General features: G+C 54.5%; 1 protein-coding gene across 1 annotated transcript in view; it reads right to left on the bottom strand.

Moving 5' to 3' along the window:
- Positions 1-5,978: 5,978 nt before the first annotated feature.
- The window catches only part of MROH7 (maestro heat-like repeat family member 7), a 43,226-nt gene continuing 30,572 nt past the window's right edge, over positions 5,979-18,632 (bottom strand). The window contains exons 15-23 of the mRNA XM_005878686.2: positions 16,872-17,009; positions 14,961-15,075; positions 14,451-14,591; positions 13,619-13,798; positions 12,662-12,817; positions 12,281-12,403; positions 9,072-9,174; positions 6,783-6,845; positions 5,979-6,243 (exon numbers count right to left, since the gene is read on the bottom strand). Of these exons, the coding sequence (XP_005878748.1) occupies positions 6,008-6,243; positions 6,783-6,845; positions 9,072-9,174; positions 12,281-12,403; positions 12,662-12,817; positions 13,619-13,798; positions 14,451-14,591; positions 14,961-15,075; positions 16,872-17,009 (1,255 nt within the window). The 3' untranslated portion in view covers positions 5,979-6,007. The remainder of the gene's footprint in view (positions 6,244-6,782; positions 6,846-9,071; positions 9,175-12,280; positions 12,404-12,661; positions 12,818-13,618; positions 13,799-14,450; positions 14,592-14,960; positions 15,076-16,871; positions 17,010-18,632) is intronic.

The raw sequence follows: 18,632 nt of genomic DNA, 5'->3' as shown, positions 1-18,632 counted from the left end.
ATTTCAGGCCGTCGGAGCCCACATGCAGAGAGGAATGGAGGTATACAGCAGCCAGCATATTGGATACTGGGAGCGTAAGGCCAGCAAGGTGGGAGAGGGCCAGAGGGCCGGGTTGCACATTGGCCTTCATTCTGCAGAGGATAGTGAGCCAAGGGCAAGTTTGTCTCAGGAAGGCCTGGGTTGCCAGGTGAAAGATTGATAGGGGAGGCTGGGTGAAGAGATTGAGAAGGAGACTGTTAGAGACCTGGGGAGAGAAGAGATCTAAAACCAGCAGTGGAGGATGCGAGAAACAGCAGGGCTAAGGATGACACATGGAGGGCCATGAGCCTTCCAGGGCCAGGACTGTGTCTTTCCCTTCTAACTTGCCCACATGCAGAACACCTGGTCCCTTTCCCCAAACCCAAACACGTCCTCCTCCAGCCTGCTCCCTAACTACCATTCCCATACTTGACCTTTTCATGATCTTTTCCCCTCTTGAGTGCAGAGCCTACTAAGTCCTTTTGCTTCCACTTTTAAATTTGATTCCTATAAAACCAAGGTGATGATAGGGGAGACTCAGAGAAGGGAAGTGACTTTCGCAGTGCTCTGTGACCCTTCCAACTCAAGACCACTTGGGGGCTTCGGCCAGTAACTGAGCCTGGTAGCTTCTGTTGAGCTTTGGGGCTACCTACATCTGGAATATGGTCGCTGTCATTTGTCAAGGCCACACCCAAACCTGGGTTCTAGCCAATGAAAGAAGCAGTGTCTCTGGGAGGAAAGGGCTGAGGCATTAGGAGGAGACCTCTGGGACTCACACTTTGATTCCCTTTTGTGACCTTGGACAAGGCCCACCGTCTGAGCCCTGTCCTCATATGTTGATAGGCCATCATGAAGCCAGAATACCCTCCCCATTACTCTGTATGGCTGCTATGAAACTCCAAGGAGGCCATGCTTGTGAACACTCTTGGCAATGGAAAAGAACCATCCCACTTCCTGCTCTCTCTCTAGCCCAGAATCCTGACAGCTTTGGCCTTGGCCTACCATTTATTGGAGGGTGATTGTGTGGTCAATTTCATGGGTTCCTTACCCACAGCAGGAACTTAAATGTAGGTGCTCCTCGGGCTTATGTCTCTTCCCACTCTACACTTACCCCGGGGATCTCACCTCACCCCTGTACAAAGATGAGTCTCAGGTCTGTTTCCATCTCAGATCCTCTGCTGAGCTCCACCCCTGTGCAGCCAGCCACCTGGTGGATGTCTCCACTAGCATGGCACACAAGCCCATCAAGCTCACCAGGTCCAGCCTGAACTCACCCCTCCCCAAACCTGCTCCTGCTACGAGGGATCACTCAGTGCTTCCTTGACAAGTGGAATGAGGAAACGGAGACAGATAGCTGAACCAACTGGCCGAGTAATTTACAGCTAGTTACAGAAGGTCATCTCGATAGAGGTAACATCTAGGCCTCAGTTGTATTTCAGCCAGGCCCAGAAAAGCAGCAAAACCAGGTGGGTGACCCCAGACCAGCTGCTGTGACTAATGGCCAATCAGTAGAAACCATGATCCCGAAAAGGTTCACCTAGAAAAGCTGATGAATATTCTGAAACCCTCCTCCCCTAAGACCGCCCCTAAATTCCCAGCCTTTAAAAATCCTCAAAACAGAGCACACCTGCACCTTTCCCTTTTCCCTCTTCTTCCTTCAGGACACGCATCTCCTAAACGCTAAGGGACCCACGAGACTTGCAACCAGAGGAGCAATGGGCAGCAGCAGCTTGTCCCGGGCTAACCCCCTAACCTGTCTCTAAGGCCACCTTTTCTCTGACTTGAGGCAAAGCAGCCCACCTAGGTTCATTTCCTTCCTATAATGTTTCTAGGGAGCCTAGGCTCTCTCTCCTGTTGCTGCTTCTATCCTAGGCCCTCCCTTATTTCACCATCCCCAGCTTTAATAAACATACTGTACTCTCAAAGTCACTTGGACTTGGACTGTGAAATCTTTCCTGCATGAAGTCAAGAACCCACAAACTACAGACCAGCCCGAGGCAGGGCCAGGTCTCCTTTCTGGTAACAGGGAGATTCGGGGAGGTTTCACAGAGGAGGTGATGCAGAGATGAGGAAGGTTTCTGCAGATGGGTGGAGGTTGGAGGGAAAGCTGGGCATTTCAGGCCGTCGGAGCCCACATGCAGAGAGGAATGGAGGTATACAGCAGCCAGCATATTGGATACTGGGAGCGTAAGGCCAGCAAGGTGGGAGAGGGCCAGAGGGCCGGGTTGCACATTGGCCTTCATTCCGCAGAGGATAGTGAGCCAAGGGCAAGTTTGTCTCAGGAAGGCCTGGGTTGCCAGGTGAAAGATTGATAGGGGAGGCTGGGTGAAGAGATTGAGAAGGAGACTGTTAGAGACCTGGGGAGAGAAGAGATCTAAAACCAGCAGTGGAGGATGCGAGAAACAGCAGGGCTAAGGATGACACATGGAGGGCCATGAGCCTTCCAGGGCCAGGACTGTGTCTTTCCCTTCTAACTTGCCCACATGCAGAACACCTGGTCCCTTTCCCCAAACCCAAACACGTCCTCCTCCAGCCTGCTCCCTAACTACCATTCCCATACTTGACCTTTTCATGATCTTTTCCCCTCTTGAGTGCAGAGCCTACTAAGTCCTTTTGCTTCCACTTTTAAATTTGATTCCTATAAAACCAAGGTGATGATAGGGGAGACTCAGAGAAGGGAAGTGATTTTCGCAGTGCTCTGTGACCCTTCCAACTCAAGACCACTTGGGGGCTTCGGCCAGTAACTGAGCCTGGTAGCTTCTGTTGAGCTTTGGGGCTACCTACATCTGGAATATGGTCTTGTCAAGGTGTCAAGGCCACACCCAAACCTGGGTTCTAGCCAATGAAAGCAGCAGTGTCTCTGGGAGGAAAGGGCTGATAGGAGACCTGGAGACCTCTGGGACTCACACTTTGATTCCCTTTTGTGACCTTGGACAAGGCCCACCGTCTGAGCCCTGTCCTCATATGTTGACGATAGGCCATGAAGCCAGTCTACCCTCCCCATAACTCTGTATGGCTGCTATGAAACTCCAAGGAGGCCATGCTTGTGAACACTCTTGGCAATGGAAAAGAACCATCCCACTTCCTGCTCTCTCTCTAGCCCAGAATCCTGACAGCTTTGGCCTTGGCCTACCATTTATTGGAGGGTGATTGTGTGGTCAACTTCATGGGTTCCTTATCCGCAGCAGGAGCTTAAATGTAGATGCTCCTTGGGCTTATGTCTCTTCCCACTCTACACTCACCCCGGGGATCTCACCTCACCCCTGTACAAAGATGAGTCTCAGGTCTGTTTCCATCTCAGATCCTCTGCTGAGCTCCACCCCTGTGCAGCCAGCCACCTGGTGGATGTCTCCACTAGCATGGCACACAAGCCCATCACCAGGTCCAGCCTGAACTCACCCCTCCCCAAACCTGCTCCTGCTATGAGGGATCACTCAGTGCGGGGACACCGCTGACCCAGTCATCCACCCAGAAACCTGAGTGCCTTGCTCTTCCTCCCCTTCCTTCATCAACCACCAGCTTCTGAAAATTCTCTATCCTGAATCTCACACAGGTCTGCTCACCCTCCTCCCACACTGCAGCCCAGCACCCCTACCTTCAGGTCTCCCTGCCTGTGCTCTTGTCCACACAACTCCCCCGACCCGCTGCCCGTTCTTTCGTTCCACTTAGCGTGAGCTTTCTGCCACTCCTTTTTCCCCATTTTATGCCCCAGAGCCCGCCTCAGCCCCTCCCACCACTCTAATGTGTTATAATGTGTATTTTCAGCTTGTATGTGTTCTTGCAAAATGCAACTCTTGTGCATACATGTTTAATATACTTTTTCCACTCAGCACTGGGTTTTAGGTCCTGCCCATGGTACCCCCACCACCTCTGCTTTGTGGGACTCGACTCCATGGCGCCCATTCACTCCCTGAGGATGGAGGGCCAGGTCCTCCTCTCACAGGCACCACAGAGAGCACTATGATCATCTCCCTCACCCATCGCTCCTTATGGACCTGTGGGGGGAGTTCCCTGAGATGTGTGCCCACATAGAATTTCAGGTGTGGAGAGCGGCTACAGCGTTTGGACAGGTTCAAGCCTCGGACTAATGAGAAGGCACAGTCCTTTTGTGGCAAAGCCACGTGCAGGTCCCAGCTTGGAGGGCAAAGCCCTCCCAGCACAATTATAGCCAAAGGCTATAATTGTAAGCTTGACGTTATGGTCGGAACCTGTGGTCCCAGGTGGCTGAGTGATGTGGGCGGCAGGAGGTGTAGCAAGTGCTGCCAAAACAAAGCTTGATAGAGTTTAGGTGCATGTAATTAAGTAGACTTGAAACCCGCGAGAACATTGTAAACATGTTGACCACGCCCTTACTTTGCCTCCTGGAATCTGGCTATAAAATAAAGAGTCGGCTTGCAGGCTGTGGCACTGTTTCTCCCTCCAAGACCAGTGTCCCACCTCGTACCAGCTTTATTGTCTTGTCTGTCTTCTTTAATCCTTCACCACCCGCCCCCCTCAGGTTTACCCCTGGCCATGCTAAGCGCGGCACATTCAGGGTCATGGCTATAAACAACGTGGCTGCAGACAGACAGATTCCTGTTCCAAGTGGCTGCTCTCATCTCCCTCCCACCAGCAGTGCCTGGGGATTCCTAAATCCCCAGGAGGAGGGAGCTTTCCAAAGCAGAAATCTCCGTGTCTCCCCTGCTTGCCTCTCGCCTCCCCATCACATCTTCCCACTGCTCTCCTGGTGAGGTCTCCCTCCTTAGCACAGCCTCCAAGGCCACAGTGACCAACCTTGCCCTCCTCTTCCCCCCACTGGGTTTTGCTGCACCTATGTATCTGCCCTTGGGCCTTGGACCTATGTGCCCTGCTCTCCATACGCATCTACCATACAGGCATCTTTCCAAACGCCCTGGAGGGGGCATTGTCTCTGGGAAGCCTTCCCTGACACCCCAACCCCAAGCTGGTCTATATATCTCCTCTGGACCTCACAGCTCCACGCTTCCCTTCATCATCTGCTGGGCTATTGGTGGCTGTGTGTCTCTTAGACCAAAGCTTCTCAACCCCAGCACTTTTGACAATTGGGATGAGTAATTCTTCCCCGTGGGGGCTTTCCTGTGCTATCTCCTCTGGACCTCACAGCTCCACGCTTCCCTTCACCACCTGCTGGGCTATGGGTGGCTGTGTGTCTCTTATACTTCCGTTAGACCAAAGCTTCTCAAACCCAGCACTTTTGACAATTGGGATGAATAATTCTTCCCCGTGGGGGCTTTCCTGTGAATTGGAGGATGTTTAGCAGCATCCCTGGCCTCTACCCACGATACCAATAGCATCTCCTTCCCCAACTGTAGAAACCAAAAATGTCTCAAGATACTGCCAAATATTCCCTGGGGCTCAAAAATCGCCCTGCTGTGGGGAACCACCGCATCAGACCACAAACTGCCCCGGGGCCGGGCTGGGTCTGTATCTCTGGTACCCAGAGCAGGCACGGCCCAGGTTAGCTGCTCAGTTCTAGTAAATGCTGCCCAAATGAATGGTGACCAAGCTCTGGGTAAAGACCCGAGGGTGGGTCTCAGGGATTAGGGTTCTGGGTTGTGCATGATGTCGCGAGGTGGGATGAGATTCTTCTTTTCCTCCCTCAAAAAATACCCACGTCCTCCTCTCCTTTCGTACTTAAGCTCTCCCAGTGGGGGAAGGGGAACTGAAACGCCCAGCACACTTACTGTGTGGCCTTGAGGAAGCCGCTTCACCTCTCTGAGCCTCAGCTTCCCCACTTATAACGTGTGGACAAACAGCCTACGCGAGTCCGTAAATGTTGACCGAGTCAACGAGGAAGGCCAGGCTCCTCTCACAGATTCGTTGTGTGGAGCGATGACTGCTCCAGACCCCGGGGCATCTCCCACAAGGAAACACTCGGGGGCGAGAGGTCAGCCACGTGGCATTTATAGTGAGCATGGCTGCGGCCAGGGCCTGCCCTGCGGAGGGCTGGGGCTCAGGGACATCACTGCCTCTAGGACGTCGTCCAGGAGCCCAGGGCCTGCATGATCCAGGAGCGTGGCTGGTGGGACGTGGGCAGGTTCTCGCAGCTGGAGCTCCAGCGGTGCGTGGCGGCCGGGTCGCACACCCACAGGTCCGCATGTGGCATTGGCCAGGAGGTCCGCCAGCAGCTGGCCAGGATGTTGTCCTGGGCTTGGGCCGCACAGATGCACACCGATGCTTCCGGGTCGTGTCTCAAGTTTTCCAGAGCTGAGTCATGGGAAGGAAAGAGGCCACTTGTTAAGACCAGGTCCCCACACGGGTCTCACACCTCATCCTTCCTTCTCACTTCCACACCTTGGCTTAGGCACCCTGAGCTCAGCCTCCTCTCATCTTACCTGTCTCCCAGCTCCTCAAATTGTTTACACTTCAAAGGCTGAAGCAAAACGTGCCTCTTCCAGGAAGCCTTCTTGGACTGCCCCAGCCTCCCTTCAGCTTTCCCATCGGCTTTCCCAATTACAAAAGTAATCTTCCCCCCTTAAGAGTTGAACTACTTGCCCTGAGCTAAGTGGTTTATAGACTGGCTTTCTGAGCCTGGGTTCCTAGACGATAAGGTCCCCTAGGATGGGGTGATGTCTTGGTGACTCCATGGTACCTAACATGTACTCGCGTGCCTGAAGACTAACACAGCCGAACTGAGCTGAGGACTCTTGCCTTGGGACCATCCCTTCCCTTTCCTCTGACCCATTGTGAGCCTCCTCATTCTCTCACTGGCCCCTGAAATCTCACCAACACAGGGCACAACTTACCGGCTTTAACTTCATTCAGACGATCTTCCGTCATTATGCTATCCATGAAGGGGACCAGGGACCCTTAGTATAATGCAAGCAAGAGGTGAGCAACCCACCTCCAGACTCGGACCCGCCCCCGCCCCTCCCTCGGACCAGACCTCCTCAGAGAAGCTCTTCCCACTCTTCTCCAGCCCCACAAATGAGGACACAAAGGCGAACTTCATTTTGACCCTGGACAGAGTCCCCAAGAGGGGCCCTGGGAAAGGTGGGAGGCTTGCAGGGCGGGGATGGCATCGGGCCAGGGGCAGGATGTGGGCTGTAGCCAATTCTGACGGGCAGCCCCAGGTGGCCCCTGAGTCAGACTGGCCCTTACTGTCCTCACCTGAGACTCAGGGAGGTGCTGCCTCAGCTGCCCCTTGTTTAGGGCGTTTGAGCCACAACAACATGAAAGACGCTGAGTGCCTGGCATCCCTTCCAGGCAGGCAGTTGGCAGAGCTCTTGGAGGGGCGGAGACCCAGCTCCTCAGCCATGGTGTTCCCTCTCCCCTGCCCCCAGCTGCATGCCTGGCTCCCCAAGTGCCAGCAGGTCCTTGCATAGCCTGTACCTCTCGGAAGGCCCTTCCTACACGACAAGCTCCCCTGGGATGGGGTGCTGTCCTGCGTCTCGGTGACTCCACGGTCCTTCTGGCTAATTCCTGTTTGTCCTTGAATATTCAGCTCAACAGAGTTGCTCCCCTAGGAAGTCCTTCCTGCCCCTGCCCCCACACAAAGTGAAGCACCTCTCGGGGTTCCCACAGCCCCTGAGTGTCTCTCTCTGTAGATACCGTGTTGTACTTCACATGTGACGAATCTCCCGCCAGACCAAGGGTCTCTTCAGTCCACGGGGGAGGGGAGGGCTGGGGCAGTTTCTGAGGATCCTAAAGCACGTGCACAACTGTGTGTGTGTATGCCTCTTCCTAGAGAAAGTGCTCATGACTTCCTTCAGAGTCTCCCCAAAGATTGGTCACCCCGAGGCTGGGATCGCTGCCCCCACTGGGGACTGTCTGCGGGCAGAGGCGGGCGCTGCTCGCGGCCTTGTTCCCAGCACAGGCCCTGGCGCAGAGGAGACACCCGGGAGTTAGACACCAACATTTAAAAAAGTGATCAATTTGGAACAAGGTTTAGGAATTAATGTCACTCCATGTGAGAAACATCTGAGGGCTCCCCCAGTCCCGGGCATGGCTCCTCTATCCCATCGCCGATCACTTTACCAGCCCTCCGCCATCAGCATCACCTCCTGAGGCTTCTTTGTTTCTCTAAACCAGCGGTTCTCAACCTGTGGGTTGCGACCCCTTTGGCGGTCGAACGACCCTTTCACAGGGGTCACCTAACACCATCCTGCATATCAGATATTTACATTACGATTCATAACAGTAGCAACATTACAGTTATGAAGTAGCAACGAAAATAATTTTATGGTTGCGTCACACCATGAGGAACTGTATTTAAAGGGCCAGAAGGTTGAGAACCACTGCACCTAAGCCTAGTGACTGACACAGAGTAGAGGGTCAGCCACCATTTGCTAAACAAACCGCTGAAGGGATTCGTAGCTGAGTGGATGGATGCAAAACTGCGAATGAATTGAGGAAACTCAAGGAAACATCGCTTTACGAGGTGTGGGGTGGGAGCATCATCCTCTCCAGCCTCTCAGCAGCAGGTCCTGGTCCTTGGCGAAGGGTGTGTGGTTATTTGGGGGCGGGGCAGGGGAGTAGCTGGGAGGAGACATGCCCAGCGTGTCAGCAGCAGGGTCCTGTGGGGGGTTCTGGGTGAGGGGGATCTGCTATTTGTTTTCCCCACACAGGCAGAGGTCGGGAATGTGGGAAATAGGGGAATGATGGTGACTAATGTTGAGTGAACACCTTTGACGAGCCAGGCTTCACATTAAAAAGAAAAATTCTCTTCCATCTGAAACAGCAGTTGATCCCCAACTCACAGATGAGAAAACCGAGCTCAGAAAGGGGATCAAGGAGCTGAGATTTGACTTCCCTGTCCCACTGTGCCGCGTGGCCCTCCTGCTGGGCCTCGACCCAGGCGGGAAGCAGCAGCTCTGCCGGGCACAGGAGCCAAGGCTGCGGCCTGCACAAGGACCCCAGGCTGCATGCAGCCTGTGGCCACGTCCCAGGCACTGATCTTAGAGGAGAGAAGACTTCTCTAATTTGCACCATGACTATCTGCTGGCCAACCCTCAAACCCAAGGGGAGCACCCACCCAGGTGCAGAGCCAAAAGGGCTGGAGACTGTGCAGAGCCCCAGGAGCCAGGGCAGGTTACCTATGAGCAGGACCGAGGACTTGCGAAGAGAGGCCCGGGAATTGTTGGAGTACTCCAGGCTCTGGCTGAGAAAGGTGAGGGCGCTGTCTCGGTGGGTGTTCACCTGGACGAGAGAACCGAGAGCGCTGAGCCCTCACCCGGACTCATCCACTCCTCCCCGTGCCAGGAGTAGGACAGCCAAGCCAGGCCCTTTAACTCCTGATATCCCTGCCTGCGCCCCCAGAGGCCAGCCTCACCTTCTCTTAGCTGATTACACAATCACTTCAGTTTCTCCTCTCCCGCCCCGCCCCACCCCCCTGCTGCAGCTGGGAGGGACGTTCTAAAATGCAGTTCCAGCCGGAGGTGAGAATGCACGCGGCGGCAAGCGAGGGACTTGATCGATACGGAGACAGGTCTGACCAGGGTGAAGGGTTCAATTGCAGAGCAGTTGGGAGTAAACTGGAGAGTGAGGAGGGTCTTAAAAGCCCTTAAAAACTAGACAGGAACAGGGCTTACTCATGCATTAGAACAGGGGTCCTCAAACTTTTTAAACAGGGGGCCAGTTCACTGTCCCTCAGACCGTTGGAGGGCCGGACTATAGTTTAAAAAAAAACTATGAACAAATTCCTATGCACACTGCACATATCTTATTTTGAAGTAAAAAAACAAATGTTTTCGGCGGGCCGCATGTGGCCCGCGGGCCGTAGTTTGAGGACCCCTGCATTAGAAAATAGGCAGCCAGCTTTCCTGCCCGATAGGGCAAAAGCAAACCAGTGTTGGGGGCAAAATAGTCTGACAGTGGTGTTCAGGATGAGTCTGATCCAGTGGAAACTGGGGGCAGGCATCCTGCTAAGAGGCTGTTGCGGGAGGTGGAGAGGATTGTCACTCCTCTGTGGACAATCCGCACATCAGGGAATAAACTCCTGGGCCTGGCATGCAAAGCCTTCATGATCAAGTTCCTCCTCGGCCTCAACTTCCACCACTGCCTCCACCCACCTGCACCTTGTGCTCCAGGCCCAGGACGTCGCCAGCTCTCCCCAGGTCTGTGCCTAGTACACGCAATGGCTCCTGATCTCAGTGCCTTCCCTCTCTTCCTCATCTGATGAATTCCCTCTTGTGCCTTGAGGCTCAGCCCAGAAGCCAACTCCTGCCTGAAGCTTCCTCAACCCTCAGGCAGAGCCAATCCCACCACCCTTGATGCTTCTGCAGCATCTTGCACACTTTATCACTACACTTTGACCTTGTGCTGTAGTTATTTATACCTGTTGTTCCCCTGGGTTCTGAGCTCCCCAAGGAGAAGGAGCCATCTCATTCAGCTCAGCACCCTGGGCAGGACTTGGCATGGTACAGGTACCATGAAAGTGTAGGGCGGATGGATGAATGAGTGCGCGAATGAATGAATGAATGAATGAATTGATGAATTAGTTACCACCCCTTCTAAAGCTAAGACTGGAACTTGACCTTCACATGAGCAAAGCTGTTGACACTCAGAGCCCAAAGAAGAGACTGGGAATCCTGCGGGTCTAACACAGAGGTCACAAGCTGGCAGCCCACAGGCCACAGTGGCCAGCCAAGCAGTGACCAGCACAGGGTTTTAAGCAAGCTAAATAGACTGCTAATTCATGTCTTATAAAAAACCGGGGTTTCTGGCTTTTCTTGTGAAACCAGAGGCCTGGCAAGAGTGGCTGCACAGTGAGCTGGAGCCCCCACGCAGGCTTTCAGCAGGGCCAGGCCTCCAGGCTGCGGCAGGCCCTACCACGGCCCGTCACTCATGGTCAGTATCTGCCTAGTCACTGGTCACGGCAGGGATCTGGATTAGTGCCCTGGCCAAACACTTCCTCCAGGCCTTTTTCTCTCTCTGTACAATGATGGTGATAACATTAGACACTGGATTGAGCGGATTCTGAGCATCATGGATAATGGTGGTGGTATTGAGCCCTTGTCTCGATTCCAGTAACAATCTGTATATAGTTGTTAGATTGGTATGGGGGATGCTGGCATGTTCTGTCCAGCTCTCCCTTTGGTATGAAAAATGTATTCCCCCAGTTTTGGGCATTGCCTTGGCTGGAGAAAACCGCTGATCCGAGGTCACGTCCTTTCCCAGGGTGGCTGGCATCCAGAGACAGGTGCACACAGAGGGGCGAAGACTTTACCCGCAGCCCCAATCGGAGAATCTCACATAGTGTTGGCTGAGGACTCCCCTGAGCTCACTGAGGCTTGACTTCTCTATCACTCCTGCTCTTTGCCTTCCCTCCCACAGGCGTTGGCCCCAGGGGTCCTCCCTCATAAGCCCCCGCATGCTCATCTCTGTCTTAGAATCTGCATCGGGGAGCCCTGCCCTGACAACAGGGAAGGTAAAGGGGACTGAGTGGCAAAGCTTCCTGGTTGTCATGCGGAGGAACTGGGCTGCGGCCTGCAATGCAGCCCTTTTCTACCTTTTCTCAGTGTTACCTGGAAAGGGGCTCTGCAGTCACATAAGTCTGGGAACCACACATTAAACAACCGTGAAACGTCCTTAGCACAGAACATCTCAAAGGCTTTAATGAGCTGACGGCGTTGCACACACCCGAGAGGAAGATGGCAATGTGGTATTTCCCACACTTATCTGAGAACTTCGCTTCTCCCCTGTAGGGCATGTCTCACAGAGCTGTGTCACACACACAGTTAAAAAGGAGCCAAGGAGGCCCTTCCAGAAGATAAACACACGCGTGTTTGAACCAGAACACCCTGCTGGCCTGGGTGGGGAATGGATTGCAGAAGATGAGGTTAAAGGCTGGGAGATCCACTGGGTGGCTAGACCCCCGTCCCAGCCGAGGGACATCCACGACTGAACTAAAGGCAAGGACTGGGGATGGGGAGGGAAAAACAGACTTGGGTATTCCGGTTGCTTAAGACTGATCCAACATGGAAGGTGAGGGAGATGACGGAGTCACCTAGGGATGATTCTAGGGATCTAGAGGGACCGAGCAGAAGTGACATGGGGAGGCCAGGAGAGAGATGCTGAGCTGGGAGTGCATGGGGCTGAGCCGGAGGTGTCTGGCGGGCCACTGGGAAGCGAACACTAGCAGTGAGGAGACGAGCCAGAGACGGAGATGGACATGCAGGAGCCAGCAGCTCATGGGTGGTAGTGGGATTGCCAGTCAGGGTGTATAAAGAAAGAAGAAAAAAGGAAAGAGTTGCCCACGTCCAACAGACTCATAAGGAACCATGGTAGTGTCGGAAACACTCACAAGGTAGTTGCAAATTTTGGTCACCGCCTGCTGCTGGCTGTCCCAGGGCTTCCGGCTGTAAGCTCTTTTGGGCAATTCCCAAGCCATGAAGCAAGAACAGCGGAACAGGGTCTTCACACACAACTGGGGACCGACAGGAAGAGAATGTCAGAGCGGCGGCATCCCAGGACAGCCAGAAAGCGTCCCAGAAGAGACTGTGTGACACTGGATTTTGGAAAACCAATTCCCGTCTGAAATGTACAAGCAGGCTGGTTGTCTGGAAGAGGAATCCTGACATGGGCACGTTTGGAAAAGGAACTCCCCGCGGTAGATGGTTGGTGATTCTGGATCCATTTCCTCAGAGGGAGACACGCCCACAGGGCCCGGTGCCTGTGCACTCACCTGGCCCACCTTGGTGTTGCCCTCTTGCATGGTCAGCAGCAGGGGCACCAAGGTGCTGACCAGCTGCTGCTCCATGGCCGGCGTGCAGGGTGACCGCAGCTTCTGGACCACCTTGCCGTACAGGTTGATGCAGAAGAAGCGCACATCCTCTCGTGCCTGGGACAGACGCGGAGGCTCAGGCGCATCCCCTCCTCCAGGAGGCTGCCTGGGCCTCTGAGCCCCACACGGAGGCACCATGACCTTCCTTCCACTCATTCCGAGTGGCCCTCCAGGCGCAGGAGACGGAGACCAGCAGAGGCCGCCCGGTGGGGCTGGCCTCTCCCTCACCGGAGCCTAGATCCAGAGCTCCACCGGCTCTTCCCAGCCAAGGCTCCTGCTCACCTACAAGGTGCCTAAGTGCCAAGTAGAAAAAATGCCCCCCTCTGCCAGAACCGATAAAAACGCACCCCCTGGTCCTAGCCGGTTTGGCTCAGTGGATAGAGCGTCGGCCTGCGAACTGAAGGGTCCCGGGTTCGATTCCGGTCAAGGGCACATGCCCGGGTTGTGGGCTCGATCCCCAGTGGGGGACTTGCAGGAGGCAGTGGATCCATGATTCTCTCTCATCGTGGATGTTTCTATCTCTCTCTCCCTCTTCCTTCCTCTCTGAGATTAATGAAAACATATTTTTTTACAAAAGGAATAAAATGATGACAAAGTATTTATTTTTTTAAAAAACGCACCCCCTGTAGGTACACAACAGCAATGAAGCAAGTCTCTGGGGAGAACGCCCTCTGTGAGAGCCAATTAGAAAAGGACCTTCCTCTATGCACACCTATTGCAAAAAGACGTGTTGGAATGACTTGGCCCTGCCCAGGTCCTGCGGGCCACGGGGTATGGCAGCCCGCAGGGTAGTAAAGAACTGCCCTCTATATGCCGACCACCACCCTTCCCACCTCCCACCCCCATGGGGTTCCTTACGTCACTGAAGTGTGGCAGCAGGATCTGCAGCAACTCCACATAGACCGAGCCGTCGTTCAGCTTCCGGTCCTGCTCCTTGAAGATGGTCTTGAGGTTGTGGCCCGCCTCCATCACCAGCAGCCCGTCCACGCTCTTCAGGCCCTTCACCATGGAGGGCAGCAGGGCCTGCACCTTGGCGGTCTGTGGGGCAGGAGCATTGGGATGGGGCTCCTACCTGGGCTAACGGGTAGGAGACCCAGCCCCGGATTCACGGAGAAGAACTTGGTGGAACAAGTCCTGCTTCCAGGCTTTGCTATGCCAGCCACCCGCCTGGATGGCCTCACTCACGCTCTGCTCTCCCCAAAGCCCTCTTTGGCCTTGCTGGCTCCTTCCTGGCCTGGACGCCTGGGGCCCTTTGCTCTCTGCCCGCTTCCTTGTGTTGTTAGTTTGTTTTGTGAATCTACATTCTGTCACTTCCTCCCGCTACATCCATCCTGAGCTGCAACCTCGAGCGGTAGGAAAAAACAAAGCACTTTAAAAAATGCTAAGAATTCCCCAGCAATCCTGGCCTTGGTTTCCTAATCCGTAAAACTGGAGTAGTTATTGCCATGCCTGGCCCTTCTTAAACACACTGCCTTGAAGATCGTTGTGAACAGTCTGGATTAGAAACTGTTTCAGAAGAATAAAGCATTCAGGGAATTATTAAGAGCTATCCGTTTCACTGATGGGCAGGACAGAAACGGGCTCTGATTCCAGTGCTGGCACCCGAGAGCGGACGATGGCCAGCTCCATCCTCCCCCGCCCCCCCCCCTTGAGCTGGGCTGGGCCGGGCTCTCCGCTGCCCTCGGCTCACCTTCTCAGTCTTGCGGGCCAGGATGACCAGGCCTCGGATGGACAGCACCTTCATGATGGGGTTTTGGTGGTTCAGGCCTTCCGCCATCCGCCCCAAGGAGTACTCCTCGGGGATCCGCCGCACCTGCTCCATCTGGAAGAGCTGAGGGAGGGTGGCCATTGCTCCCCGTGTGCCCAGGCACCAAGAATCCACTGAGAGAAGGGCAGAGTCAAATGTGTATTTGCATCTCCAATCTGGTGCCTGGCGCACAGACATGCCCAGCAAAGGATGGTGGTTGCCTGGGGCACGAAGGGGGTCTGAGCAGAGTGGAATGGGTGAAGGAGTGGGGAGAGGAGGTGAGGAGGGAGTGAAGAGGGAGCTCATCATATTCAAGAGAAATCATGCTCACAAAAAACTATAAATGGTTAAGCACAGTTTGCACAGGAGAAAAGACCAATAATGTGACCTGAGGCCTAGGCTCGGGGGAGGCCTGGGAGCAGCCCCTACTGGCACCCAGTGCCCGGTTGGTACCTCCACGAAGAAGGCGGTGGCTGTGATCTTGTGCTTCTCATCGCCGCGCTCCAGGAGCGGGATGAGCAGGTAGAGGATGCGGCACCGCTCCTGGCAGGAGTACTGCACCATGGCCCTGGGGTGGGGGGCAGAGGGGCAGTCCCTCAGGCTCTCCAGCCCCAGGGAGCCCGGCTGGTGGGGGTCTGGCCATGACCCTCGAAACTATGGACAAGACCAGGTCACCTGGGTTCTGTGCTCCCAAGATTCCCCACCTGGACAGCATCTCAGAGGCCATCTAGGTTAACTGCTTTGATTTGCAGGTGAGGAAACTGAGGCTTCGAGTGGGGAAGTGACTTGCCCAAGAGCACAGGGCAAATCAGTCAGACAGACAGGCTCAGGACTCCCGACTGCACAGGACCGGTTCAGGAGGACACGGCAGGAGAGAGTGCGAGGGCCGCCCACTGAGCTCCAGGCAGCAGCCCGATGCGTTCCCATGTGGCTGCATCTGATCCTCACCCCGAAGCTTCGAGGCAGATCACCATTATATCCCCATTTTCACAGATAAGGAGACAGAGGCCCGGGGTCACAGCGCTGGGGACGTGGCAGGGCTGGAGCCCCAACCCCGGGCTCTCCACTCCAGCTGTCTTGTTTATTGTACCAAGTCAGTGGTTCTCAAAGTGTGGCCCCTGGATCAGCAGTGTCAGCATCCCTGGAAATGCACATTCTCAGGCCCCGCCCCAAATGGGGTGAATCGGAAACTCTGGGATTGGGGCCCAGCAATCAGTGTGTCAGCAAGCCCTGTGAATGACTGTGTGGCTCACTCAAGTCCGAGGACCCCTGCGCTCCGCTCCATTCACCAGTGAGTCAGAGAGCGTGGCAGCTGCAGAGTCTGGAGTGAGGCAGCCTGGGTTCAAATCCCGGCCCCACCACTAGCTGTGTGGCTTTAGCAAGTCACTTAACTTCTCTGTGACTCGGTTTCCTCCTGGGTAGCACTGGGATAATAATAGCGCTATTTCATCAGCCATGGTGAGAATTAAACGGAATAACCCCCACACACACAGCCCTTTGCATGCCGACTTGAGCATATTAGGTGCTCAGTTAATGTGTTGTGTCCTGAGACCCAGGGAGAGCACCATCCTGGGCACTTGGTGCAGGGTTGAGGGACAGGCTGTTCTCACAGGGGTCACATCATTGACATCAAGGGGCCCTCTCCTGACCCCAAGGGAGGCTGTGTGTGGTGGCAGGGAAGAGCCCTGGGCGGGGTCAGCAGGTCGTTTCCCGGCTCTGCCACTTCCTGGCTGTGTGACTTTGGGTACATAACTGTCCCTCTCTGGCATTTTCCTCTGCATTAGTCATTCCTGGCCCGCCCCCCGCCCCCGCAGTCAGCAGGAGGATAGTAAAAGCTAACCTGTGTTGAGCTCTTACCACATGCCAGGTGCTCTTCCGAGTACTTTATTTAATCCTCCCCCCAAATCTTGCTGTGGGTCCTGTTATTATTTCCACACCAATGGAGGGAAAACTGAGACACAGACAGGGACGTGACTTGCCCGGGTCACAGCTGGGAAATGGCAAAGGGGGTTCAGACGCAGGCAAACCAACTCCCAGGCCACACTCCGAACTACCCGACGACCCCATCCTTCCTGCATTTGTGTGGGAGCTAATCACAGCGCAGTGAGACGAGGGGCTTCATCAACCCTCAGTGCCCTGCGATGCCAGGCCCTGTGGCAGCCACGTTGCCTCCACAGAGCGTGTGCCGTCCCTCACCTCTGTGCCGTCTACCCGCCAGGCAGACGGTGCTCTCCTGGTTTAGAGAAGGGGTGGTGGACTGAGCGGCTGGTTTGCCAGAGAGACACAATCCCACACCTGTCTGTCTGTCTGAAGAAGCCGTGGTCTCCCCCCTCCCTCCGACCCCTGCCCGGGCCCCGGCCTCACCTGGCCAGCAGGGACACGCCTCGGTGGTGGTTCTCCTCCTGCCCCATGAGCTCCCAGCCGCCCTGGTCATCCAGAAAGGTGGCCTCGTATGAGCAGCCCATCTTCAGCAGCAGGGTTTTCACCACTTTGACCACCCAGCTGCCAAGACAAGGGGCCTGAGACCTCATGGCGCCCCGCTCCCTGCAGGCTGGGCCTCCCTCCACCCAGGCCTCTTCCACGGGCAGCTCCCATTGTAGCCAGAGGAGCTCCTCTCTGCCAGGCTACTTGTTGGTGAGCGTGCTCAGCGTATCCACAAAGAGTGGCTTTTGTACAAACAATCATTAGCTTTGAGAGCAAGAGAACCCAGAAGCAAAACTTCCCTCCCTTTTTTTTAAAAATACATTTTATTGATTTTTTACAGAGTGGAAGGGAGAGAGATAGAGAGTTAGAAACATCAATCAGCTGCCTCCTGCACGTCTCCTACTGGGGATGTGCCCGCAACCCAGGTACATGCCCTTGACCGGAATCAAACCTGGGACCTTTCAGTCCACAGGCCAACACTCTACCCACTGAGCCAAACCGGTTTCGGCTCCCCTCCCTTTGAGCTGGTGCTTTACCCTCCCTTTTCCCCGGGGCCTCGTCAGTGGGAGGAGAGGTCAGAGCTGGGGCTCCCTGCCTCCCAGCCCTGCCTCACGCTTGCCCTCCCCACCATCACGCCCATGGCTGGGTGGTGCTCTTTTCAGTCCACAGGTCTGCTCATTTGTTTTTTTTTAAAATATATTTTATTGATTTTTTACAGAGAGGAAGGGAGAGAGATAGAGAGTTAGAAACATCGATGAGAGAGAAACATCGATCAGCTGCCTCCCGCACACTCCCCACTGGAGATGTGCCCACAACGAAGGTACATGCCCTTGACCGGAATCGAACCTGGGACCTTTCAGTCTGCAGGCCGACGCTCTATCCACTGAGCCAATCCGGTTACGGCTATCTGCTCATTTGGACACAGTCTCCTGTCCAACCATGAGCCCTTCATCTGATTGGGACACTTAAGTAGTGAGTCCCAAACCTAGATGCACAACAGGACCTGGGGAGCTCATACAACCTGTGACTGACCAGGCTGGGCCCCGACCTCTGTGATCTTGAAGCCCCTGGGTGAGCTTGGAGGGCTCTGCCAGGGAGTTGTCCTACTGTGCGCCCAGCACAGCACCAGTGCCCACAGATACATAGTGTGCATGTGCGTATATGTATATGTATATGTACTAGTATGTGTATGTATGTGTGTGTATGTATATACATGTGTGTATATGTGTGTATAAACCTTTATTAAAATTAAAAAATGACAATGTGTGGAATAAAGTACATTTGAACAGTGTTTTCCAGAAACCCAAACCCTTGCTTTAAGAGTTTATGACGCGCCCTGGCTGGTTTGGTCAGTGGTTAGAGCGTCAGCCCACATAATGGAGGGTCACGGGTTGGATTGCTGGTCAAGGGCATGTACCTCGGTTGCAGTTCTCCAGCCCGGTCAGGGCGTTTCAGGAGGCAACCAATCGATGTGTCTTTCTCGCATCACTGACGTTTCTCTCACTCTCTGCCCCTCCTCCCTCCCTTTCATTCTCTCTAGAAATCAATGGACAAAATAGCCTCTGGTGAGGATTATAAAAAAGAGAGTTATGATGCAGTTGTGTGGACACACCTCAAATGGTACTGGGAGCTGGTGGTTCCCATGATTCAAGACGAAGCATCAAGTATTTTGGAACTCAGGTAATTGGCTCAATTTTCACG

The sequence above is a fragment of the Myotis brandtii genome, unplaced genomic scaffold, assembly GCF_000412655.1.
Source record: "Myotis brandtii unplaced genomic scaffold, ASM41265v1 scaffold57, whole genome shotgun sequence".
NCBI classification, from domain to species: domain Eukaryota; kingdom Metazoa; phylum Chordata; class Mammalia; order Chiroptera; family Vespertilionidae; genus Myotis; species Myotis brandtii.
This window is presented reverse-complemented; position numbering and strand designations above follow the sequence as displayed.